Source organism: Musa acuminata, chromosome BXJ2-4 (assembly GCF_036884655.1).
Source record: "Musa acuminata AAA Group cultivar baxijiao chromosome BXJ2-4, Cavendish_Baxijiao_AAA, whole genome shotgun sequence".
NCBI classification, from domain to species: domain Eukaryota; kingdom Viridiplantae; phylum Streptophyta; class Magnoliopsida; order Zingiberales; family Musaceae; genus Musa; species Musa acuminata.
In genome coordinates, this window is record NC_088341.1 from 47829492 (window position 1) to 47854465 (window position 24974).

General features: G+C 39.7%; 3 protein-coding genes across 4 annotated transcripts; 2 read left to right on the forward strand and 1 right to left on the reverse strand.

The window, feature by feature from the left end:
* Positions 1 to 7763: 7763 nt before the first annotated feature.
* On the forward strand, positions 7764 to 14627 carry LOC135608855 (uncharacterized). Its single transcript, XM_065101906.1, has 9 exons — positions 7764 to 7910; positions 11604 to 11758; positions 11882 to 11930; positions 12279 to 12368; positions 12444 to 12497; positions 13278 to 13343; positions 14010 to 14107; positions 14175 to 14254; positions 14356 to 14627. The coding sequence occupies exons 1-8, from the start codon at positions 7764 to 7766 to the stop codon at positions 14236 to 14238; spliced, it is 723 nt and encodes a 240-aa protein (XP_064957978.1). The 3' UTR covers positions 14239 to 14254; positions 14356 to 14627.
* Positions 14628 to 15557: 930 nt separating this feature from the next.
* LOC135611387 (uncharacterized) lies at positions 15558 to 17873 on the forward strand. 2 transcript variants are annotated; one of them, XM_065107135.1, is made up of 5 exons: positions 15558 to 16004; positions 16084 to 16146; positions 16273 to 16353; positions 16431 to 16726; positions 17350 to 17873. In XM_065107135.1, the coding sequence occupies exons 1-4, from the start codon at positions 15675 to 15677 to the stop codon at positions 16710 to 16712; spliced, it is 756 nt and encodes a 251-aa protein (XP_064963207.1). In that variant the 5' UTR covers positions 15558 to 15674; the 3' UTR covers positions 16713 to 16726; positions 17350 to 17873. The 2 variants fall into 2 exon arrangements, with proteins under 2 accessions (XP_064963207.1, XP_064963209.1); XM_065107137.1 differs by having other exon boundaries at positions 16431 to 16692.
* LOC135611388 (uncharacterized) lies at positions 17182 to 21355 on the reverse strand. The gene is made up of 6 exons (XM_065107138.1): positions 20862 to 21355; positions 19624 to 19823; positions 19015 to 19155; positions 18857 to 18937; positions 17587 to 17711; positions 17182 to 17508 (listed from the first exon to the last, which is right to left on the reverse strand). The coding sequence occupies exons 1-6, from the start codon at positions 21082 to 21084 to the stop codon at positions 17460 to 17462; spliced, it is 819 nt and encodes a 272-aa protein (XP_064963210.1). The 5' UTR covers positions 21085 to 21355; the 3' UTR covers positions 17182 to 17459.
* Between the last annotated feature and the right edge of the window lie 3619 nt (positions 21356 to 24974).

Below are 24974 nucleotides of genomic sequence, written 5' to 3' on the forward strand. Positions count from 1 at the left end.
GCTTCTCTTTCAGCACTTCAATCATAGGCTATCTGCACAATTTGACAGTGTAAGCAATAGTTCGGTCTTTCAGTGTAGTAATCATTGCAAGAAACTCCTGGCATTGTATAATAAATTTTATCTTTGAACATTTGCTATCATGTCCATCAGCGATCTTAACTTCGAATCTGTCACAACCTTCAATGTGGTGGGCTAATCGATCAACAATCTCATTGTCTATAAAATTATTAGTGCTACTAGTATCATTCAAAACTATAGCATGCTGATGTTCCAAAGTTCGCCAACTTTCGCAGGTAAGAGTAACCGGTTAATGCATTCTTTGTATGTATGGTAGATCCAACATCTTCATTAGAATCTATACCTTCATGATCGGAGTCTACATTCAAAGCTTCCGGTTCCTCTCCAATTGGCTCAATTATCAGAAGTTGCACTTGTTTACATTGGTGCTCCATACTCCACTTTATATCATAGTACAAACCCTTTGCTGATCTTTCCTTGAGTTCTTCTAGGGTTAGTCTTTGAGTGTCAGGGTTTTGGTTGGGAATAGATGGGGCGGGTGGCTTGTTGATCATCTAGTTGTTGTCACTCCTGTTTCCATGATTTTCCCTAATGATTTTTTCCTCAAGTAAACATGTAAATGATATCGTAGCAATTATAGTACGGAGTTGACGAGCATTAACTTCAAACCGGATATTTGGATTAAGCCGTTCAATAAATATACTCACCATTTGCCGTTCAGACCAATCTCTGGCTAGATTTGACAATCGTTCAAATCTGTTTTAATATTCTAACACTGTAGAAGTTTGACAAATTTTAGCGCCTGTATTTCCAGATCTATGCATCATAGAAGTTGAGCCCCCATATTGTTGAAATTTGTTGAGGCTCTCCAGTAGGCTCTTTTTGAAATCATTAAGTGTTTCTTACAACCGACTCTCAATTCTGATTTCCAATGCTTCCATTTGTGCTTTTAACCGAATCTATACAACAAAAAAACTAACATTGATCACAAGGTCGTATCATTTTACAAATTAAACTTAACATTCCAAAATCCTAAACATGAGAAGTCTTTTAAAACCTCTACAAAACACATAAGTTCATATTTACCTTCAACATTTAGTTAGGCGCAAAGTGTACTTATATAATAAAAACATTTAACACTAGCCTGAAAAACATTTGAATCACAAATGTGAGGATTTGATCCAAAACATTAAGCCAAAGTAAAACTTATTCTACTTCAATTCCTCTTCTCTTCTCTTATCAAGCCTACGTTGGTTGTAGCAAGTTTCTGCTTTGATTTGCCTACAAGTCAAACACTATGAAACATACATCGCAATCACCTTCTTCAAACCTTCTCACGAATAATGACTTTGGAGATCTCTATACATCGTAGTGCTACCAAAATGTATGATATACTTTGAATTATGAACTAGCTTTAGGATTTGGTTATTGATAATTAGGTCATTTAGAACACATACTCTATCCCAAAACCCAAATTTGTGAATGAGATCAGATTGCACATAGATAGAGGCCATCAATATCATTGCGTCTTTCCCATTTCTTATAATAATCAAATCGTAATTTTCATCTAATAATCATAACATCATTGCTGACATTATTATTATTAGGGTTTACATGAATGTGATTATGATGTAATTACACGACGACACGCAACGAGAGCATAGAGGTGACAACAGGACCCACGAGAAGATAAGCAAAAAGACCAAATGTCGATGTCATCCTGGATTCCTAGAAGACATCAAATAAAATTTTCATCGATCTCCATATAATTTACTAAACCTCAATATAATTTTACACATCAAATGAATCAAATATCTTAGTAATCCTTAACTCATGCTCCGATACCACCTTTGACGCAACCCAAATTATTATATACAAGAGGTGTGACCTTGTCTGAAAATCTATAAAATTAAAATTTAATTAACAATCTAATCTACATTATCACATACTTTGAATTATAACCTTGCTTCAGGATTTGTTTATTGATAATTGGATCATTTAGAACACATATTCTATCCCAAAACAAAAAAGGCCATCGTCCAAAATTTAAAAATTCGACTTCAATCCCTTTTCTAGTTTATTCCATAAGTAGATTAAATGTGTATCTCATAGTTACCGTTTCTAAATTTGTTGAAAGAGATCAGATTACAAATAGATAGAGGCCATCAATAACATTAAGTCATGCTGTTTTATCATAATATTCAAATCATAATTTGGGTCAATTCGAACACACACTTAATCCCAAATCGAAATAAGCCATCCTCTAAAATTTAAAAATTTGACTTCACTTCCTTTCCTACTTCATTCCTCAAGAGGACCAGATGTCTTTACTAAACCTCAATATAATTTTGCACATCAAATGAATCAAATATCTTAGTAACCTTAAATCATGCTCCGATACCACCTTTGTCTCGCCTCCCAAATTATCACATACAAGAGGTTCGACATTGTCTTAAAATCAATAAAATAAAAATGTAATCAACAATCTAATCCGTATTATCACATACTTTGAATTATTACCCTGCTTCAGGATTTGGTTATTGATAATTGGATCATTTAGAACACATACTCAATTCCAAAACTCAAAAAGCCATCCTCCAAAATTTAAAAATTCGACTTAAATTCTTTTTCTTCATTCCTCAAGTAGATTATATGTGGATCTCATAGTTGACCTATCTAAATTTGTTGAATGAGATCAGATTGCACATAGATAGAGCCATCAATATCATTAAATCATGCTCTTTTATCATAATATTCAAATCATAATTTGGATCAGTTCGAACACACAGCCTATCCTAAATCTCAAAAAGCCATCCTCTAAAATTTAAAAATTCGACTTCACTACCTTTCCTACTTCATTCCTCATGAAGAAAAGATGTCTTTACTAAACCTCAATATAATTTTGCACATAAAATGAATCAAATATCTTAGTAATCCTTAAATCATGCTTCGATACCACCTTTGACAAGCCCCCCAAATTATTATATACAAGAAGTGTGACTTTGTCTAAAACTCCATAAAATTAAAATGTAATCAACAATCTAATCCAAATTATCACATACTTTGAATTATGACTTTGCTTCAGGATTTGGTTATTGATAATTGGGTCATTTAAAAAACATACTATATACCAAAACACAAAAAGCCATCGTCCAAAATTTAAAAATTCGACTTCAGTCCCTTTTATACTTCATTTGTCAAGTAGATTAAATGTGTATCTCATAGTTGCCGTTTCTAAATTTGTTGAAAGAGATCAGATTACAAATAGATAGAGGCCATCAATAACATTAAGTCATGCTCTTTTATCATAATATTCAAATCATAATTTGGGTCAATTCGAACACACACTTAATCCCAAATCGAAATAAGCCATCCTCTAAAATTTAAAAATTTGACTTCACTTCCTTTCCTACTTCATTCCTCAAGAGGACCAGATGTCTTTACTAAACATCAATATCATTTTGCACATCAAATGAATCAAATATCTTAGTAATCAGTAAATCATGCTCCGATACCACCTTTGTCTCGCCCCCCAAATTATCACATAAAAAGAGGTGCGACCTTGTCTTAAAATCCATAAAATTAAAATGTAATCAACAATCTAATCCGTATTATCACATACTTTGAATTATTACCCTGCTTCAGGATTTGATTATTGATAATTGGATCATTTAGAACACATACTCAATTCCAAAACTCAAAAAGCCATCCTCCAAAATTTAAAAATTCGACTTAAATTCCTTTTCTTCATTCCTCAAGTAGATTATATGTGGATCTCATAGTTGACCTATCTAAATTTGTTGAATGAGATCAGATTGCACATAGATAGAGCCATCAATATCATTAAATCATGCCCTTTTATCATAATATTCAAATCATAATTTGGGTCAGTTCGAAAACATAACCTATCCCAAATCTCAAAAAGCCATCTTCTAAAATTTAAAAATTCGACTTCACTACATTTACTAAACCTCAATATAATTTTGCACATAAAATGAATCAAATATCTTAGTAATCCTTAAATCATGCTCCGATACCACCTTTGACAAGCCCCCCAAATTATTAAATACAAGAAGTGTGACCTTGTCTAAAACTCCATAAAATTAAAATGTAATCAACAATCTAATCCAAATTATCACATACTTTGAATTATGACTTTGCTTCAGGATTTGGTTATTGATAATTGGGTCATTTAGAAAACATACTATATACCAAAACACAAAAGGCCATCGTCCAAAATTTAAAAATTCGACTTCAGTCCCTTTTATACTTCATTTGTCAAGTAGATTAAATATGTATCTCATAGTTGCCGTTTCTAAATTTGTTGAAAGAGATCAGATTACAAATAGATAGAGGCCATCAATAACATTAAGTCATGCTCTTTTATCATAATATTCAAATCATAATTTGGGTCAATTCGAACACACACTTAATCCCAAATCGAAATAAGCCATCCTCTAAAATTTAAAAATTTGACTTCACTTCCTTTCCTACTTCATTCCTCAAGAGGACCAGATGTCTTTACTAAACATCAATATCATTTTGCACATCAAATGAATCAAATATCTTAGTAATCAGTAAATCATGCTCCGATACCACCTTTGTCACGCCCCCAAAATTATCACATACAAGAGGTGCGACCTTCTCTTAAAATCAATAAAATAAAAATGTAATCAACAATCTAATCCGTATAATCACATACTTTGAATTATTACCCTGCTTCAGGATTTGGTTATTGATAATTGGATCATTTAGAACACATACTCAATTCCAAAACTCAAAAAGCCATCCTCCAAAATTTAAAAATTCGACTTAAATTCTTTTTCTTCATTCCTCAAGTAGATTATATGTGGATCTCATAGTTGACCTATCTAAATTTGTTGAATGAGATCAGATTGCACATAGATAGAGCCATCAATATCATTAAATCATGCCCTTTTATCATAATATTCAAATCATAATTTGGGTCAGTTCGAAAACACAGCCTATCCCAAATCTCAATAAGCCATCCTCGAAAATTTAAAATTTCGACTTCACTATCTTTCCTACTTCATTCCTCAAGAGGACCAGATGTCTTTACTAAACCTCAATATCAGTTTGCACATCAAATGAATCAAATATCTTAGTAATCCTTAAACCAAGCTCCGATACCAACTTTATCACGCCCCCCAAATTATCACAAACAAGAGGTGCGACCTTGTCTTAAAATCCATAAAATTAAAATGTAATCAACAATTTAATCCGGATTATCACATACTTTGAATTATTATCTTTCTTCAGGATTTGGTTATTGATAATTGGTTCATTTAGAACACATACTCTATTCCAAAACTCAAAAGGCCATTCTCCAAATTTTGAAAATTCGACTTAAATCCCTTTTCTATTTCATTCCTCAAGTAGATTATATGTGGATCTCATAGTTGCCCTTTCTAAATTTGTTGAATGAGATCAAATTGCACATCGATAGAGCCACCGATATCATTGAGTCATGCCCTTTTCTCTTAATATTCAAATCATACTTTGGGTTATTTCGAACACACACTCTATCCTAGGAATTCAATTTGGCTACTATTGAATATTCTCTACTAATCCACACAAAACAAAATCTACCGAGGAAAACGCCGTAGCCGAGAACTCCTCGGAGGAAGACACCGTCGTTGCTTCCGCTTTTCGCCGATGGAGAGGAAGACAACCGCTCGTCGAGGAAACGCCGCAGTCGCCGTTGGGGAGAAAGAGAGTCGCCACTAGGGAGAGAGTCGCAGTGTTTAGGGCACGAGTGCACCCGGGTGCTTGTTGTGAGGAAGGTAAGGGTCGGGGTTTTGTGGTGTCATGATTCTTATTTGGTTCAAACTAGAGATCCAAACTAACTCGACTCAGCTTGGACCCAATTGTAATTGAATCAGACCCGTGTCCGCACCGAGCCCTGCTTGGGCCCAACTAAATATTACTAAAATAAAAAAATAATTGATATTTAAAATAATTGACACAGACCACGTTGCCAATAATAAATGATCAAACAATGAGATAAATGCTCATAATTGAATCAGGTAGATGCCTCAACCGTGCCCAGCTTGGGCCCATGGGCCACGCGCCCGCTCATGCTCGAGATCTTATATTCTATGGAAAAATAAATATTAAGCCCCTGAGTTGAGTATGGAATCGCAATGGGCTGTTCGTGAGTGACTACGATGGAATTCGGGTTATAATAACTCAGGGGCTTAAGATTTATTTTTCCATGGAATCTCGAGCACGGGTGAGCGCGTGGCCCATGGGCCCAAGATGGGTTCGGCTCAGGCATCGGCCTGATTTAATTATGAGCATTTATCTAATTATTTGATCATTTATTATTGGCAACGTGGTCTGTGTCAATTATTTTAAATCTCAATTATTTTTCTATTTTAGTAATATTTTGTTGGGCCGAGGCAGGGCTCGGTTCGGACACGGGTCTGATTCAATTACAATTGGGTCCAACCTGAGTCGAGTTAGTTTGGATCTCTAGTTTGAACCAAATAAGAATCACGACACCACAAAACCCCGACCCTTACCGACCTCACAACAAGCACCCGAGTGCACCCGTGCCCTAAACACTGCGACTCTCTCCCTAGTGGCGACTCTCTTTCTCCCCAACGGCGACTGCGGCGTTTCCTCGACGAGCGGTTGTCTTCCTCTCCATCGGCGAAAAGCGGAAGCAACGACGGTGTCTTCCTCCGAGGAGTTCTCGGCTACGGCGTTTTCCTCGGTAGATTTTGTTTTGTGTGGATTAGTAGAGAATATTCAATAGTAGCCAAATCGAATTCCTAAGATCTTCCGATGATTCCTTTCACCCTCCGAAGATTCTATCTCCTATCCCGGATCCTCTCTCCACCACCTCATCTTCAATCAAGGTTATTTTGGATCCTCCAAGTAGCTCTTGGCGTTGCGACATTTTCCTTAGTGAAAAGACAACGACGACATCCCTTCCCCGATCCTCCTCCCTCCTACCTCTTCCACCTTTTGTCGCAGCTCCTCTCCTGGTTTAGGTTATGATCAAGATGTATGCCGATAAGTTCATCACCAGAAGGAAGAGACCCATTAAGGAGCACTTCAACAATAGCTCGAAAAGGGCCATGTTGGACCATATTGTGCCAAAAGGCTCAGCAGGGGACCCTATTGGACTGTTCTTGTTATCGCCAAGAAGTGGAAGACCAAAATCAGATTCTAAACAAATGAGAAGTTATCTTCAAGAATCAAACTGTAAGGCGGGAAAACAAGAATCAAACTGACTTCTAAAGATCCTTTCAAGAATCGAAACGATGGGAAAACAAGGAAGGCGTCGAGGCAAGATTCAACAAGAGAAAAGATACCTTCTAGAATCAAACTGTAAGTCAAGATTAAAGACCAAGGGAAGAAGAAAAATGGATCTGAAACGAGAGCGACGAAGAGCTAGGGCAAGATTGAAGACAACACAAAAATCGATGAAGAATCAAAACTAGAGGACAAGATTGAATACGAACCGAAGCAATTGATCCGAAACAACATGGCCGTGAGCTGGGGGCCGACAAGATGGAAGAGGGAGGGGGAGGAAGGAGAGATTGGGGAGGGGGGGCTGCGAAGGCGAAGGAGTAAGAGGAGACAGAGAGAGATACCGGGGGTAGACGTCGTTTCGCCGATGAAGAGGAAGACGCAGAAGCCGCCGTTCACCGAGGAAAACGCGCAGCCAAGAACTCCCCGAAGGAAGACACCGCCGTTGCTTCCGCTATTCGGCGATGGAGAGGAAGACATCCGCTCGCCGAGGAAGCATCGTAGTCGCTGCTGGGGAGAAGAGAGTCGTCGCGAGGGAGACAGGAGTTGTGTTTAGGGCACAGGTGCGCCCGGGCGTTTGTTATGGGGTGGATAATGGGCGGGTTTTTGCGGTAACACAATTATTATTTGGTTCAAACTAGACATCCAAACCAAGTTGACTCATGTTTGACCCGTTTGGAATTGAATTAGATCGGTGTGAGTTAAGGCCTGCTTGGGCCCAAACAAGCACATGGGCTACGCGCCCGCACACGCTCTTCGCCATGACATCATATATTCTATGAAAAAATAAATATTACTAAAATAGAAAAATAATTAAGATTTAAAATAATTGACCACATTAACAATAAGACACAGAGACGCAAGAGGATAGGCGGCCACTGCGAAAGAGGATGAGGAGGAGAAAGAGAGAGATATCGTGGGGGCAGAGACGCCATTTCGCCGATGGACAGGAAGACGCAGCAGCCGCCGTTCACCGAGGAAAACGCCGCATCGACAAGAACTCCCCGGAGGAAGACACCACAGTTGCTGTCACTGTCTCCAAGTTCTAATTTTCTGAAACTTACTAAGAGACCCTAAGCTTTTTGAACAAATTCAGAGATATCAATGTGGTCAAAGTCTTCAATACCAGGTACTACATATGTGACTTGTTGGAACTTTATTAAGCAAATCACTCTAATCTTCTTTAAAAATTAAATAATAAACTAAATTTGATACCTCAGAATCAGTAATATCAAATATAACATAGAGTAGTCAGAGGAGATATAAAAGATAAAAAAGACCTAGAGATATATTTAGCAGCAGAAATTGTTCATAGGAATTTGATCACAAACCATCAAATTTTTCTTCCCATCAGGCTTTTGGACAACTGGTAGCAATGTTTTTTGGGAATCATTCATAAGCTCGAGTAATAATCCTGTAAGTTTTCTTCTCCAATTTAGCATCAAATAACTCCCTACTGCTTGGTAATCCCACTCTGGAAAGATAACAAACATAAAAAATACCAAATATTTAAGCTAATGAACAAATAAAGAAATGCCAACTTCAACAAAAGTAAAAGAATGTCCTACTGGTTTCATAAAACAAATTAACCTTTGAGAAAAATTCAATGATCCTCGCCTTATATCTGGGATGTACAAGTCATTGAACGTCCACTTGTGCATCCTTACCAATCAGTCTACATTGCACAAGGCAACATGCAGCTCATGCCATTACATGCAACTAGAATGTACTAACGTAACCAAGGACTTGTATGGTAAAAAACTCATAAATGGGGGCAATCCCTTAATACAAATGACTTTAAAATTGAGATTAATCTTAATACAAGGTGAAGATTGCACATCAACTATAACATTATCAAGATTGATGGTGTCAAGAAGATGATCAGCAAACCCAATAACTATAACATTCTACCAGTAATCAGAGAATGTAAAAAATAACCTACTTTATCAAGATTAAAAACAATAATTGCCAAGATCGCATACCATAACCTAGAATATCGAGATTTTCATCATCAGCAACCAACTCTATCGGCTAAGGGTGAAGGAAGGGGGCACCGCCGTGGTTGGGGTGGGGGGGGGGGGGGGGGGTGTGTGTGTGTGTGTGTTTGTGTGTGTGTGGTGGTGGGAGTGCGCTGCGAGGAAGGGATGGAAGAGGGAGGAGGAGCAGTGGTCCCGGATGGGAAGGGGAGGGGAGGATGGTGTCGAGGATCGGGGAGGAACCGCGACGAAGGGAGAAGGAGGAGGGAGGAGAAGGGAAGGGGAGGATGGTGCCGGCGAAGGGAGGAGCAGCGAGAGAGGGGTAAAGGATAAAGAGGGAGGAGAAGGAAGGTGTCGGCGGAAGGAGCGGAGCTGCGACAGTGGAAGAGGGAGGGGGAGAGAGGAGGGATCGGGGAAGGGGGGGCTGCAACGGGGAAGGGGGAAGAGGAAAAGAAAGAGAGAGATACCGGGGGGGCGGAGACGTTGTTTCGTCGATGGAGAGGAAAACGCCGCAGCGATAGGAACTCAGCGGTGGAAGACACCGCCGTTGCGTCCGCTGTTCGCCGATGGGGAGGAAGACAGCCGATCGCCGAGGAAAGCCGCAGTCGTCGCACGGGAGAAAGAGTCGCTGGGTTTAGGGCACGGGTGACCCGGTGTGCATTGTGCGGTGGGTAAGGGGCGGGATTTTATACAGTCCATATTCTACATATTATTTATTCACCAAACTTCTATGGATTTAGTTCTTTTAAAAAGAACTATGAGCTACCACAGGACTTCCAACATATTATTTATTCACCAAATTATCAATAAGTAATACTACACTAAATTATTTTTTCACCAAAAGAGAAGATTATCTACTAGCCCTACTACACTATATAACTTTCCTTTCCTTCAGAAAACACGAGCAATAAAAAGAAAAAGAAATCAGACATATATTTTATAAAAAATAGAAACATGTCAGAAATTAAAATTGATGGTGTCAAGAAGATGATCAGCAAACCCAATAACTATAACATTCTACCAGGAATCAGAGAATATAAAAACAACTCTATTGGAGAATAACCTACTCTATCAGAGAATAACCTACTCTATCAAGATTAAAAACAACAATTGCCAAGATCGCATACCATAACCTAGAATATCGAGATTTTCATCATCAGCAACCAACTCTATCGGCTAAGGGTGTAGGAAGGGGGCACCGCCGTGGGGGGGGGGGGGGGGGGGGGTGGAAGTGTGTGTGTGGTGGTGGGAGGGCGCTGCGAGGAAGGGATGGAAGAGGGAGGAGGAGCAGTGGTCCCGGATGGGAAGGGGAGGGGGAGGAACCGCGACGAAGGGAGAAGAAGGAGGGAGGAGAAGGGAAGGGGAGGATGGTGCCGGCGAAGGGAGGAGCAGCGAGAGAGGGGTAAAGGGTAAAGAGGGAGGAGAAGGGAGGGGGAGGAAGGTGTCGGCGGAAGGAGCGGAGCAGCGACAGTGGAAGAGGGAGGGGGAGAGAGGAGGGATCGGGGAAGGGGGGGCTGCAACGGCGAAGGAGGAAGAGGAAAAGAAAGAGAGAGATACCGGGGGGGCGGAGACGCTGTTTCGCCGATGGAGAGGAAAACGCCGCAGCGACAGGAACTCAGCGGTGGAAGACACCGCCGTTGCGTCCGCTGTTCGCCGATGGGGAGGAAGACAGCCGATCGCCGAGGAAAGCCGCAGTCGTCGCACGGGAGAAAGAGTCGCTGGGTTTAGGGCACGGGTGACCCGGTGTGCATTGTGGGGTGGGTAAGGGGCGGGATTTTATACAGTCCATATTCAAATTTGGTTCAATAGAAAGTAGGATATAAAGTCGCCATATAAAGTTTTAACCAAGTAACTATTGAATCATGCCGGTGTCTGAGCCGAGCCCTGCTTGGGCCCAAACAAGCGCATGAGCCCCGACCGTGGCCAGTGGAGGCCCTCCTCGCCATGACATCATATTTCCAATTCAAAAAGAGATATTACTAAATAATAGAAAAAATTAAGATTTAAAGTAATTGATGCAGGACACATTGGCAATAAAAAAATAATTAAGATTTAAATACTTGAGATTTAAAATAATATATGGTTTAGGGTTTAGGGTTTAGGGTTTAGGGTTAGGGTTTAGGGTTTAGGGTTTAGGGTTTAGGGTTTTAGGGTTTAGGGTTTAGGGTTTAGGGTTTAGGGTTTATGATTTAGGGTTTATGGTTTAGGGTTTAGGGCTTAGGGTTTAGGGTTTAGGGTTTAGGGTTTAGGGTTTAGGGTTTTAATATAAGTTTCAAGTTCTACATTTGATTCATGGAATGATATTCTTATTTTAGGAATTTCATTTAGACTTTGGTCTACTGCATTGTGCAGATTATCTTTCCTGTTAGTAGAAGAAATTCTTCAGCTCCTGCTGCTCCACGGGTAAAACTGGTTTCTACTTCAGAAGTGAAGACCTTGTTCTCCGTAGAGGATGTCAAACTTCCACCATGGTTAGATGGAATGTAAGCCATCCTATATTCCATTAAGATTGGCGACACATATGATTCTGTTTTCTTCTAAATGTGTTTTATTAAATGTTATTACTAAAATCTGTTTTTTGCTTAAACTGGCTGCTTTGTTTAAAGGTGCTTGGCTGAATACCTTCCTGCTATAGAAGACAATCTCAAATTGCAGGTTAGTTGCTTTCCTTCCTAAATAAAAATTCAGCAGTAATTAATTGATGCATCAGAATTTACCTCTACAGTTCATGAAATGTTATATCTAACTTCACAGTGAACAAGAGACCTAATGTATATTCATTTAGGAAACTTTAGTATATCTTCATGTCCCAGAGTCTGTATGCAGGACTTTTCAAGATATAAGATTAGAAGTGTGCTGCATTAAAAGATAATATTTCATAATATCAATTATCTAGCAAGACATGGCTACATGTGCTTGATTAATGAACCCTTCTGCCTAGCTTATTAGTTAATTACTAGTTTTTGTATGTCTTATTTCTAATGTACTGGGTTCCTTTAAAAGGTTGTGGAGGCAATTGCATCAATTGGTGCTAGAAGACGTTTTATTGAGGCATTATCTCCTCTGTTTGGAAGGCCACTAGAAGCTGATCCGGTCTGCCCTTATACAGCACTGTTGTGTAATCTTGTGTATTTTTTCAGAATCCATTATGATTTGTTTTTCAATCAGGTTTTGTGCAGGAGAGCTACTGTGCTTTGTGCCTCTGGGGCTTTTACATTTTTGGTATGTTCAAGAATTGTTTATCTTCATTTTATGTGACAGGTGACTGGCATATCATGTGTAGTATCAGAGGCACAGCAAACTAAGGTCAACATAAGTGTAACTTAGCTAATATAGTTCAGACTGGTCATCAGAAATTAGCATTATTTTCAAATGAACTTCTACTTCAAGTTGGTTTATGCATAATTGCATATAAAACATAATCCCCCTAAATCCACTTTGCTTACTATTCCCAGAATGCGTGAAGCATGAATTAGGAACAGAATGTTTCTTGGTCTGATGAATTAAGACATGAATATATTGGCTGCATCTAGAAATTACAATCATATTTTGACCGGCATAAGGTGTGCTATATACATGCTGAAAATTTTCATCTTTTAAAATGAAATTCAATACTAGAGAGCACTCATAAAATCAGAACAAACTTCAGAAGTTTCAACCAAAGATATTGCTTTTTATGTTAGCCATCAAATTGACTATTTAATTCTTTTATTTACTTCATATGGTATCACATTTATGAAGTCCCCTTTGTCTTTATCCATCTTCTGCCTCATGTACTTCTGTAAGCTATCTCTAAGTCAACCATTGTTAAGTCCAGGTTTGCTTGAGTCTTTTTTTCCTTAGTTTATGCAGTTGTGCTGTCTTTGCTTATTCTTTTTTATCTGGCCTAGTTGATCGGTAATCAAGAGTAATAAGTTTATCTCACATTTCATGCTCGTGCTACTTAATGTTTTATAACATGTTGAAGACATTCAGCTGAGGTTGAAGTTTTTTTTTTTCTAGGTTCACTTTTCAATTCCCACACAGTTCCCAAAGCAGCAACCGACATTGGTAATGCAAAGTTCTCAGGTATCTTTTAGTGTTTAGATCATCTTCTTCCGGTTATAGTTCTTGAGCTCCTGTTAAAGCTACTTCACAAGGGCCTGATCTTTTAGTTAGGTCAAGCTTAAGTTTTTGAGAAAATAGATTTCTGTTATATTCATGTGTTCTACATGCGTCATGAAATTGCATTTATCTACCTTGTATTCTTTTGCACATAAGATTTTTCACTTATACTAGTTTGATAAGAATTAAGAAGAAAATCATAATTCTTGAAGAGGACAAGATTGAAATGGATAGTGTTAATATTTTTGAGAGGCTGGATCTTGCAGTGGCAAATTGTTGGGAATGTGTGACTCATTTTATAACCATGGTGTATGTTGAACTTTTGTACTGGAGAATCCCTACTGGGATTGTGTCAACTAGTGATCCTGCTCTGACATCCTTTCTTGCTCTGACTATAGCTTAAACATAGGGTATCAGCTTGCAGAGAGCTTCTAGATGGACTTTTTGGAACACATTGTATTCATGTAATCATAATTTATTTATGTATTTCTAATTTATTAAAAAAGTTTGTAAGTGAAGTGGAGTATTTTCATGTACTTTCTCTACGGAACACATCTCAAAGTTATTTATTATTATGCATTAGATGATTGATATTCTGTAATCTGATCAACGTTCCGTCGTGATATGTAGCATTTCAATTCTCAAGGCACACCAATATCCTCGCCGCTGATAAATGATTACCCTTGGAGTCCTAGATGGGATCCACCACAGATGGCTGAGCGAATCTTGTAAGCATCGGCAGTGTCTAAATTTAGAAACTGTCTTGGAACATCTCTGATCGTATCGTATATGCAGTGAATTCTTGGTCGATGAGTGTTTGAACTTTAAAAAGTTCTGCATTGATGCAATTCCTCAGTAAACCTGCATGACACTCGGTACAACCCTCATTTCCTCAAAGAATATGTTTTGCTTGTAAAGTCATTTTGTTTCTCCTCTTTTACATGGCTATGTATGATTAAATTTGCTTTTGGTGTAGAAAGCTGCCATTTGTTTCTTCCTAAGATGAACTTGAACCATGGGTCCATAACATGCATCAGGAAGAAATGGTCTCAGGAGAGCATTAGAACATCAAACACAGTGCCAAAGGTTGAGGTCTCAGATGCACATAATTGTAGCATGCAATGAATCCACTACCATGTAACAAACATCTACTCATCATTTCTGGCTTCCTAGTAATGTAACAATACTGTAATACTATCTTTGTGTGTGACATTAATTGATCTTTGATGAAAGATATTCTCTTTATCACATTAGGGCGGCCAATGTCGACTTCAATGACTTATGGCATTGGAGGAGGTGGTGCGCCGCGATAGCGATGACGACGAAGGTGGTGGCAGCTGCAGAGGTAGGTCGAGACAATCGTAAATTGTAAAGATAATCGTAAATTATAAATCGACACGGAGGAAGGTTAGATCGAGAAAGAACTCGATTATATAAATATTTATAAATGCGATGTCATAGAAAAGATATAGAAAAAAAAGAAAGATAAAATTTATTTTATTAAGAAAAATTATATATATAATGCTAAACTAATAAAAAGTTTTTTTAATAAAAATAAGTTATTTTATCGAAAAAAAAATCCTCACTATTAGGAAAATTTAAGATTTTTATATAAAATGAGTGGGAGTTGAATAAATTATACTCGAAATCAAAATAAGGTATATTTAATTACATAATATATTCAAAAAATTTAATTTCGATAATTTATTATTATAATTTTTTAAAAATAATATTAATAATCTTACAATCATGTCCTAATAATTAATTCTATGGAAGTTTGGGTTGGTTTAGCATAAGCTAATAAATTTACGTTCGTAATTGAATTTAAATTATATTTGATTAAAAAAATTCTAAGTTTTGATGGTTAATTATTATAAATTCTTTAAAAATAATAATATTATTAATCATCTAAGAAATATTTCTAATTGTTCTATAAAAGTTGACTTTGATTATATACTTGAAATTAAACTAATTACATCTATCCGAGAAATCTTTAATTATAATTAAATTTGAATAATCATGACATTTTTTATTATTTATAAAAAATCTCATGTAAAAATGAATAGCTTTTTTATAAAATACCCATAAAGATACTAAAAATGAACAATATTTTTTTTATGTATGAGAAATAGGAAAAAGTAATATCTTCCACTATTTCCATTTGTCCATATGAACCAGCAGACGCCACCGTTCTTATCCATTCTTCCTTTCTCTCTATCTTTTAGTCACTCGTGCCGTCGCCGTCGCCGCCGCTGCAGCCGTCGCCGCCACCGTATAATCGCGTTGTTTGATTACATGTCTCCGACAGAGGAGGAGCTGGAGGTGGCGCTCACGCTCGACAGCCTCCCCGAGCTCGTCCTCGCGTCCGTCCACCGGGCGGCGCTCCACGTCCTTCCCGAGTCCCTCCGCTGGGGCTCCCGGAAGCCCCGGTCACTCCCCGGTCATCCTCTAATGCCTTCTCCTCCTCCGCCGCTCCGTTACGGGGAGAAGAACGTCGACGGGGGAGTCACCGCCACCGCCACATCGAGCCCCTCTACGCCTCTCTCCTTCCAAGGCAGCGGCGGCAGCGAAGACATCGACGTCCGGCCCAAGCCGTGGGTGGAGCACCGCAAACAGTACATCCAGGTAAGTGTACCGTCAGCCTCTCCCTCTCTCTCTCTAGCCAGCTAAGATATTTATTGTATTTGATGCTTGTGGTGAGCAGTGGGTGGAAGAACAGCATGAGCCGATGGCTTCGTTTGCCGACAAGAAATCCAATCTCGAACGAGTGTGTTCTTTTCTTTCTTTTCTTCTCTTTTGCCATTTTATTATCTATATTTTCTCTCGATTCCTTTTATTTCAACTTAATTGTGTGTATATATATATATATATTCTTAATGATAAGATGAATCAGGTGAGAGAGGAGTACGAAGCCCAGTTGCATAGTCCATCAGCCAACCCCTCCGTGCTTCCAGCGGCTACACAACTGCGCCATGTAATCAATCTACTCCTCTTCTCTTCTTCTTCTTTAAGATTGTGCGCCGAAGAGTGAATCGAATGTCTCGGCGGCAGGAAAAGATGCTATGGGTCGGTGGCGGCGATATGGTCCCCGTGGATCCCACAGCCGTCGACCACCGGTGGGCCCAGAGCGGCAGCCAACGGCCGGCCGCGGGTCGGGTCGGCCTCCCGGATCTGAACGTGACGCCCGACGACGAGGAGGGCGGGTGGGATTTGGTGTGGGGGTGGGGGGAACGGCAACACAGCGCGTGCAAAGCGGCCACGTCGGCGCTGGCGAGACGGAGGAGACTTGAGATACAAAGGGCGAAGAGATACGGTCTGGTTTATGACCAATAAAATGCCAAGATTAAGTATTTTTCTTATTTTCAAGATTTAAGTATTCATCTTCAATTTGGTTAGTGGGGATTTCTTTTTGTTTTTTATTGACGTCAATGTTAGGCATTTGCTCACGAAAATATTTTTTTTCCTATTGATTAAAAATAATATTTTATGAAAAATATTACAGTAAGTGAAGAAGGGTAAAACAACTATTTATTGGAATTCAAAAGACAAGTGATGCATTCATAATACTTAATATCTAGGAGTATAGTACCTAACATTCAAAAGGAACATTATGATATTTAACCTTGAGAGAATGAATTATGGTGTACCTAACATTCAAAAAAATATCTAGTATGCAATTGGAGTATCGAATAATCTATTCCAAAGAGAAAAAAAACCCCACCAACCGTTCCTTTGGCCTCCTCTTTCATCTCAAACCAAAAGCATAGTACAAAGGGAAAAAGCCGGATAAGTCTACAAAATATGAAGCTAGGAGGTTGAAAGTCTTGTTATAGAAAAGAAGTCAACCCAAGGTCAACCGTAAAACTTCCTCAAGAAACTATTTACTTGCTGCATACAGTCAGCTAACGTGCAATTTCTACCCACATTAGTGTCTATATGTAAGACTTCTTCATAACTCAACATGTCACAGGTGAGAATCCCTAACTGGTGCAAGCCTCGCATAAGAGAGGAGGCATTTCGGTATGCTCAGACAAATGATTCAGTTTAAGTTGATGATTCAGTCTGACTGTGCGTGGAAGATCACACTACACCTGACGGAAGCCGTAGCACCAGCTGTCCACCGACAACACTGCAGGAGGAAGAGTGAGAACAAGTTTTGTATTAACGGCCATAATAGGTGCGTGTTCGTGGAAAGAATCTTCGTTACCTCTTCACATAATAATAGCAGAAATCAGCGAGAATGAAAGTTTGAACGATCTCGGCAAGAAGAACCATTGGTGGCCACAAACCATACCCTAAAGCTGTCAACAGTCGTCCACGAGTGTCCAGGACCTACAAGAGACACCGAGAAGGAAATGCATCATGCGACACGCCTGCTATAGCAGGAGACCATGTTTCCAGAGGTTCATACTGAACCAAGACAATCAGGAAGAAAATAATTGCCTGATGCCAGACACTTGAATACAATTTATTTTTCCATGTTTTTCTTATTAAGTTTTACTTGATTCTTCTTCATATTATTTTCTCACTCAAAGATAATCACAAGACAATCAGGAAGAAAATAATTGTGGAATGGTCAAAATAGCATAAATTGGATTGGATTTCGAGAAAAACAAAGGTTTCAACCAACATCTACAGTAAGATAATGCAACAGCTGGTTCTCCATGAGTTTTGTGTCCAATCCATCAAGTTCACCTCAAAGAAGCAAATAATGTTACTAGGCTAGATCTAACAAAGTAGAACTCATTGCACGGTTCTGTGGCTGCATATAATCAGACCTCTCGTGTGTCATGCAAATGGTTGGCATAAATATTGTGATGCATTGTGTACAACGCAAACTTCTGACTGTAAATACAATTAATAGAAACGATGACCTTGAAGATATATAGAAGATAAGAAGAGAGGAAAGACTTAAAATGGTACCAAATATTAGTCATGTGGAATGAAATAAAATATTAATACTAATATTAGTCGTGGTGTGAAACATCAACATAAACAAATTGACAAGCAGGACAAGCCATGAGCATATAATTATGACCTCCACATCAAAACCAAGAAAATATAGATAGATATGCCTTTCGAGCTGACAACACAAAAATGGTGTGTTTCATTGGAGCTGCACTAACAAGGTTTAAAGAAAGAACAAGAGTCAATGTAAAATCTAATTTTTAAATATTCAAAATTGAAGCTCAATAGGAAACTCATGTGCAATGATGCTGAGGCCTCAAGAGATCCAAAACTTATGCAGAAATAGTAACACATGCTTTCAATAATATGTGACTCTATATCAACAAATTATGACTATAAATGAAGAACCAGAGTATCCTACAAAGTTCTAGCCTTCAACAGTATGAGAAAAATATATATATATCATGCTTATGCTTAAGAAGTCACTCTACTGTAAATACATCAGTGGTATATCAGTCATACAAATCCATAAAACCTAGTCAGAATGCAGAGTTTCATACTAAACCAACCTGAAGGACCCAGTGAGCGCAGCTCAGAAATCTTGCAATCCCAAGAGCAAAAACATAGTGAGCAGTGAACGGTTCTACAATCTGGGGATCATGTATGAAGATACAATTAGAAACTTTTTCTTTAAAAATTTACAAGGTTCTCTGATTCCAGGTTGTACCTTCGTGTTCTGCATCAATCGTAACTGGGGCAACACCGAAACAGCTTCCAGATAAACACAAAAGGCCCAACAGATCCTATTGAAAATATTGTGAGATGTAGAAGGATGAACAGCAAGCGCTAACAGCACACAAGGCACAACCTGCAATCATATAAAGAGAGGTGAGATCCATTCATGATCTTATGAATAAAAAACAAGTTTTTTTATCACGGATAATTCTTTAAAGACCAGCAAAGAGACATGAATTTTCTTAAGAACTTCAAATGCGAAGAAACTTTGTAGCCATAATAGTAAAAAAGAAGCTGCCAAAAACCCAAAGATATAATAATAAATAAATAGTAGTAACGATATAAATAAAAGCAACAAGCGTCCTTTTCCTTGACATGACTCTTTTGGCAATAACACAGTGCTTAATAAGTATTTTCTAAGTAAAGGGAAAAAAAACACTGAAAAACAAATTCAACGACCAAGTATTTTTTTCATTACAGGTACAAAATAGTCCAAGTGATAAAATAAAACTATTACTTTGTCGCCAAAAAAAAAACCAAATTTCTAAAGGGTTTATCATGTATATAAAGCTTTTTTTATATAATACATGAGATGTCTTACCACAAAATATATAGCAAAATTGTCCTTATCCTCCATGTAACTTGGCCTCAGCTTAAAACGAATCATGTAAATAACCCAAAGAGTAGTAGCAAGTGTAGCAGTATCTAGCACTGTGTGTATATCGTATTCCATAACGAAACTGCAATAAAGTCTGGCAGCTAAAAACAAAGCTGTCAAATCCTGAGACTTCAACGAAACCCCTGCATATTATAAAATTGTTAATGAAAGATAATTGGATCCACGAAATAAGTGCAATTTCTATAAACTTAGCATTAGGCAACATGAATTACAAAGCAACCAAAAACTGGTGACCTATTAAACCGGTTCCATATATAGGTAACAGAAATGTATTCTCGAAACGATCTTGATAAAATCAAATACTTAGAGATAAATGAATAACAAATTGTAAGGTTAGAATATCTATCACATAGCTTAAGTGCTGCTCTAAGGCAGAATGTTCTGGATTCCCAATAAAAGGGCTTAATTGTCAATTCACTTCAAAAACAAACTTGAAACTCCTCCTCAGACAGGAATCGTATAATTATATCAGAAATTTGGTGCAAATGAAAAAAAAAACATTAAAAAGGTCCACCAGCATCATATAAGGTTAGCATTTTTCCTCGTGGATCTTTACATAATTTCATCATCTTGCACATACTTGTAAAAGATAATTTTGCAATAATAATCAACAATGAGAAAAGTTAGATAATGTAAAAGTACCAATAAAGCAACATGGATTATACGATAGAAATTTGATAAACTTAAAATGTAGAACAACAAGATCAACATTGAGCAAATGCACTATTCAAAACAGGGGGAAAAAAACTTCTTTCAATTTCTTCCCTTAGAAAACCTATTCTGCAAGTTTCAAGCTAGTAATTCCCATAAGCAAAACTCTTGAGCCTTGTAATTACTCAAAATTCTGAAACTATCAATGATATAATACTCTCCTTCGAACTTCCATTCCACAAACCTAACATCGACAAACTCCCAAATCAGGGTCCTAGTCGAAACCAAAACCCCCTCCAGCCCCGGATTACCTCAAAGGGGGGAAAATATCTTTTTAGCCATGCCATCTAGGGCATCCATTATTTAAATCCCGAAGCCTTGGCAATTGGCATTCTTACCGCCCCATCCACCAACAGATCACGTATGCAGTAGATCAAAACAAAACAAACCAAAACAAAGCAGCACGGGCAAAGAAAATGAAATAAAAAGGGGAAAGAGAAGGCGGGGACCAGCGCATGTCCTCTCCTTGGTAAGCTTATAGATGAGGACGGAGATGCCGAGGGCGTGAACGGCCTCGGCGGCGATGAAGAGGTTGTCGTGGTCGTGAACGATGAAGCGGAGGAAGACGAGGGCCGCGATGCCCGCCACCACGCACAGGAACGCCTTCACTTTGGGCGGCTGCCGCTTCACCCATGTCGCCACCGCGTAGATCGGCCGCCTCGCCCCCCTCATCGCACGCCTTCCCTCGCAGCGATCCGTTCGTCCCTGCTCGAATCCAGGAATTAAAGAGGGCACGGAAATCGAGTCGCTTCTTCGTCTCCTTTCACCGTCACAACGGAGCTCTAATAAAAGGGGGCCAAAGGAGTTTGGCTCATCAAATACATTACCATCACGTCACCCGCTGCCTCTCACCGCTCACCTACCCGCCTTTTGGTTGCAGGAAACGACTGCCTAAATGCGGGCCCCGTGTGGAGCCACTGTGTCGCGTAGTCGTTAGATATGGGAAGTGCTGCGTTTAGTGTCCGCCAACTGTTCGAGATAAAGCCTGAGACAAGAGCTTAACCGGGGCCAGAAGCTCGTCTCACGACCTTCTCTCTCGTTCTTAATGCTGCATGTTGCCGAGCGTTGATGGCTTTTCATGGTGGCAGTTGTAAGCGCCCACAGCACCGCCGTAGTCCGTTGACTAAGATTGCTACTCATTTCTCATTTTTATTTTTATTTTTCATGGTGGCTTTTCATGATGTATTTGATTTCTTTATATATAATAAATTTTTGGATGATGAGGAACCTTATGCCATAGTCAATAGATCAACACGACTTGGTTCGATCCCAAGTGTGCAAAGTCATCCACGTGGATGATCGAATGAAGGTGGTCAGCGTTAGGTTCGGTCCGAGCTTCATCTCAATAATTGATCCGAAGTAGAGCAAGGAGTTGCTCTTCCTCCCCCGTCAAGTTCTTGCACACAAGTCGAAGTCGATAGGGGAATTTCTCGACTCGACCCCTTCGAAGCATAAGTCGGTGTTGAGTGAGGTTAAGTAGAGTTGAAGTGTTCGAGGTCCTCCCCTTGACGTCGATCAGGGGGTCGGCTTTTATACCTACGAATGAGGGTCGGTCGTACGTGATCTGTTAATGGTTGCTAACTCCTCGAGCAATCGGCTTATACCTCCTATGCGAGCGTCGATCAACCTGCACGAATATGCATCGCACGACGTCGTTTCGAGCTTTTCGGAGCGGCTTTGTGCTATGCAGCGTTGTCTCGTACAACCTCGAATAATACAGGAACATGCTACCATCCCATTTAAGTTTGAGGTGTCATGTCGATGTAATGCACCATATCAGCCCTAAGGTTCTACATTGGCATTGACATGATCACTAACTGTTGTCACGAGGGTGGTACAAGAATATGTCATATCATTTCCCATCTCGACCCCGCCCCCCCCCCCCCCCAAGAGGCATGCCCCAGGTTCCTCGTGGAGGAGCTCGGGGCATGACTTGGTGCCTTTTTCTAGCTGGGTTAGCTATCATGTTGGGATTGGTGGTTTGGTTGTCAGTTGACTAGGAGCTTCTATTTGGGAGCTGTACTAGTCAAGCGACATAACTTGGGGACTAGGCTAGCCGAGTAACACTACTCAGGTGCAGGATTGGCCGAGCAATACTACTCGAGCACTGACTTGGTCGAGCACACTGCTCAAGCACTGGGTACTAGACTGGTCGAGCAACACTGCTCGGGCACTAAGCATTGGACTGGCCAAGCGATGTGACTCGAGCACTAGGTTAGCCGAGCAACACTACTCGGGCATAGGACTGGTCGCAAGGCATGGTCCAGACATTAGACTGGCCGAGATATGACTCGAACATTAGACTGGCCACGAGACATGGCTCAGGCATTGGATTGGCCGAGACGTGACTCAGACATTGGACTAGTCGTGAGGAGTGGCTCGGGCATTAGATTGACCGAGTGGTGACTTAGACATTGGACTGGCAAAAGGCATAGCTCAGGCATTAGATTGGTCGAGACATGACTCGAACATTAGACTGGCCACGAGGAGTGGCTCGAGTATTGAACTGACCAAGATGCGACTCGGATATTGGACTGGTCGTGAGGCATAGCTAGGGCATTGGACTGGCCGAGACGTGACTCAGACATTGTTTGGCCAAGGTGCATAACACAGGCATTGTTTAGCCAAGGTGCATAACTCGGACACTATTTGTGTTAGACATAGGTGCCCTATAAGCCAATCACGTGAGTGATGACACGTGTGATTTGACACCAGTCTTTTTACTTATTATTATTATTTGAGAAACCGATGATGAGATCACGATAATAAGATTGATTTGCCTTTTAACACAGATCATAAATATTCGTGGTCATAGGTTACTCGAGAGGGACATCGAGATAACCGAACAAGCTGATGTGTTGTATACATGTTCATATGATAGATGTAGCTAGTCTTATAGTTGCTCGTGTGGGGACACTAGGGATATAGTACAGGAGCTCATTAGAGAATGAGTTCGCTGATTGATCCGCTTATAGGATGCTGGATGGTTGATGATGTCTTATTGTCAGACAACGATTCCGTTATCCCAGTGGTGTATCTGGTCCTTAGATTTAAGACACCAAGGATGTCCTGTATGAGTACTTCATTATTTGATACCAAACTTATAGGTCTGGAGGTTCCAAATCTAGCACAGCTGGTCATTGGGAGTGGTAGCTAACCTTACGAGGACTATTGAGTGTCGATAGAGGATCATCCACTCTCGATGTCATGACAGGAATATTTTATGTATTCTTACTCAGACAAACCCTTGGCCAAGGTTATTCGGATTGAGAGAGAAAGAGTTTTCGAGGAGAATCCAATTAGAGCGAGACTTGAGTAAAAATCGTATGAGTCTGATAGTATCATGCTCGGTATACGGTCTCTGGGAGATTAGATGGATGAGGGACTATAGGTATACGGCAATTGAAGGCAGATATGTCAAATGGATTGAATTCCCCTGTATCGTTTGGGGACTGTGGCGTAGTAGCTTAGTACGTTCGCAGTCGATGAGTCGAGTGAATTATTATAGAGATAATAATTCACTAAGCCAGAAGGAGTTATGATAGGTATAACTTACGTCCAGCTCGATATTGGGCCTAGAAGGTCACACACATATGATAGGCGATGCAATGAGTAGAGGTTTAGATATGAGATATCCGTCAAAGCCCTTATCTTATTGGATATCCAATAAGCCCTTGAATTATTGGATCATATGGATGAGATCTAATAAGAGCCCATGTGAGATTATTGTATAGAGATTCACTAATCTAAGAGGCTTTGGTAGTTGGATGAAGATCCAATACCCAATAAGGTAGGATCCATTAGGATTAAGTTTACAAGGGATCTCTATAAATAGGAGGGAACAAATGGTTCATAGGCTAGAGCCTTTTTGGTTGTCTTCTCCTATTCTCCTCCCCTTCTCCTCCTCAGAGTAGGCCTAGAGTTTTGAAGAGCAGGGTGTTTGACCTCCTTCACTCTCTTATAGAGATTTATAGAGATTAAGGGTTATACAATCTCTCTATGTAACAGAATCTTTAATATACGTAGTTTTCTATTTCATGGATTTTGCGCATCAGTCTTTACGACGACGAACGCATCTTTGGGAATTAGAGATTTTGTTTTTATGTTCTTTCGCTATGCATGTGACGTCGCCCCCTAGATTTGCCAATAATTTGGGCGAGGTGCACAACTCGGGCACAGTTTGACCGAGGTGCATAATTTTGGCCGAGGTGCATGATTCAGACACTGTTTGGTCAAGGTGCACAACTCGAACACTATTTGATCAAAATACACCATTATTTGACTCGAACACTATTTGACCGAGGTGCATAGCTCGGCCATTGTTTGGCCGAGATGCACCACTTAGACACTATTTGGTCAAGGTGCATGACTCGAGCACTGTTTGACCAAGGTGCATGACTCGGACATTGTTTGGTCAAGGTGCACTACTCGGGCACTATTTGGTCGAGGTGCACAACTTGGATACTATTTGATCGAGGTGCACAACTCGGACATTGTTTGGCTGAGGTGCATGACTCGGGCATTGTTTGGCCAAGGTGCACCACTTGAACACTATTTGGTCG

Coding starts and splice junctions, on each gene's coding strand:
- LOC135608855 (XM_065101906.1), top strand. CDS start 7,764: ATGGAGAGGAAGACATCCGCTCGCCGAGGAAGCATCGTAGTCGCTGCT. Junction 7,911..11,603: donor ATAATGGGCGGGTTTTTGCG/GTAACACAATTA, acceptor AATTTCATTTAG/ACTTTGGTCTACTGCATTGT. Junction 14,108..14,174: donor CAGATGGCTGAGCGAATCTT/GTAAGCATCGGC, acceptor TCGTATATGCAG/TGAATTCTTGGTCGATGAGT.
- LOC135611387 (XM_065107135.1), top strand. CDS start 15,675: ATGTCTCCGACAGAGGAGGAGCTGGAGGTGGCGCTCACGCTCGACAGC. Junction 16,005..16,083: donor ACCGCAAACAGTACATCCAG/GTAAGTGTACCG, acceptor TGTGGTGAGCAG/TGGGTGGAAGAACAGCATGA. Junction 16,147..16,272: donor AGAAATCCAATCTCGAACGA/GTGTGTTCTTTT, acceptor AAGATGAATCAG/GTGAGAGAGGAGTACGAAGC.
- LOC135611388 (XM_065107138.1), bottom strand. CDS start 21,084: ATGAGGGGGGCGAGGCGGCCGATCTACGCGGTGGCGACATGGGTGAAG. Junction 19,156..19,623: donor ATTTTGCTATATATTTTGTG/GTAAGACATCTC, acceptor ATATGATTGCAG/GTTGTGCCTTGTGTGCTGTT. Junction 17,509..17,586: donor TGCTATTATTATGTGAAGAG/GTAACGAAGATT, acceptor TTCCTCCTGCAG/TGTTGTCGGTGGACAGCTGG.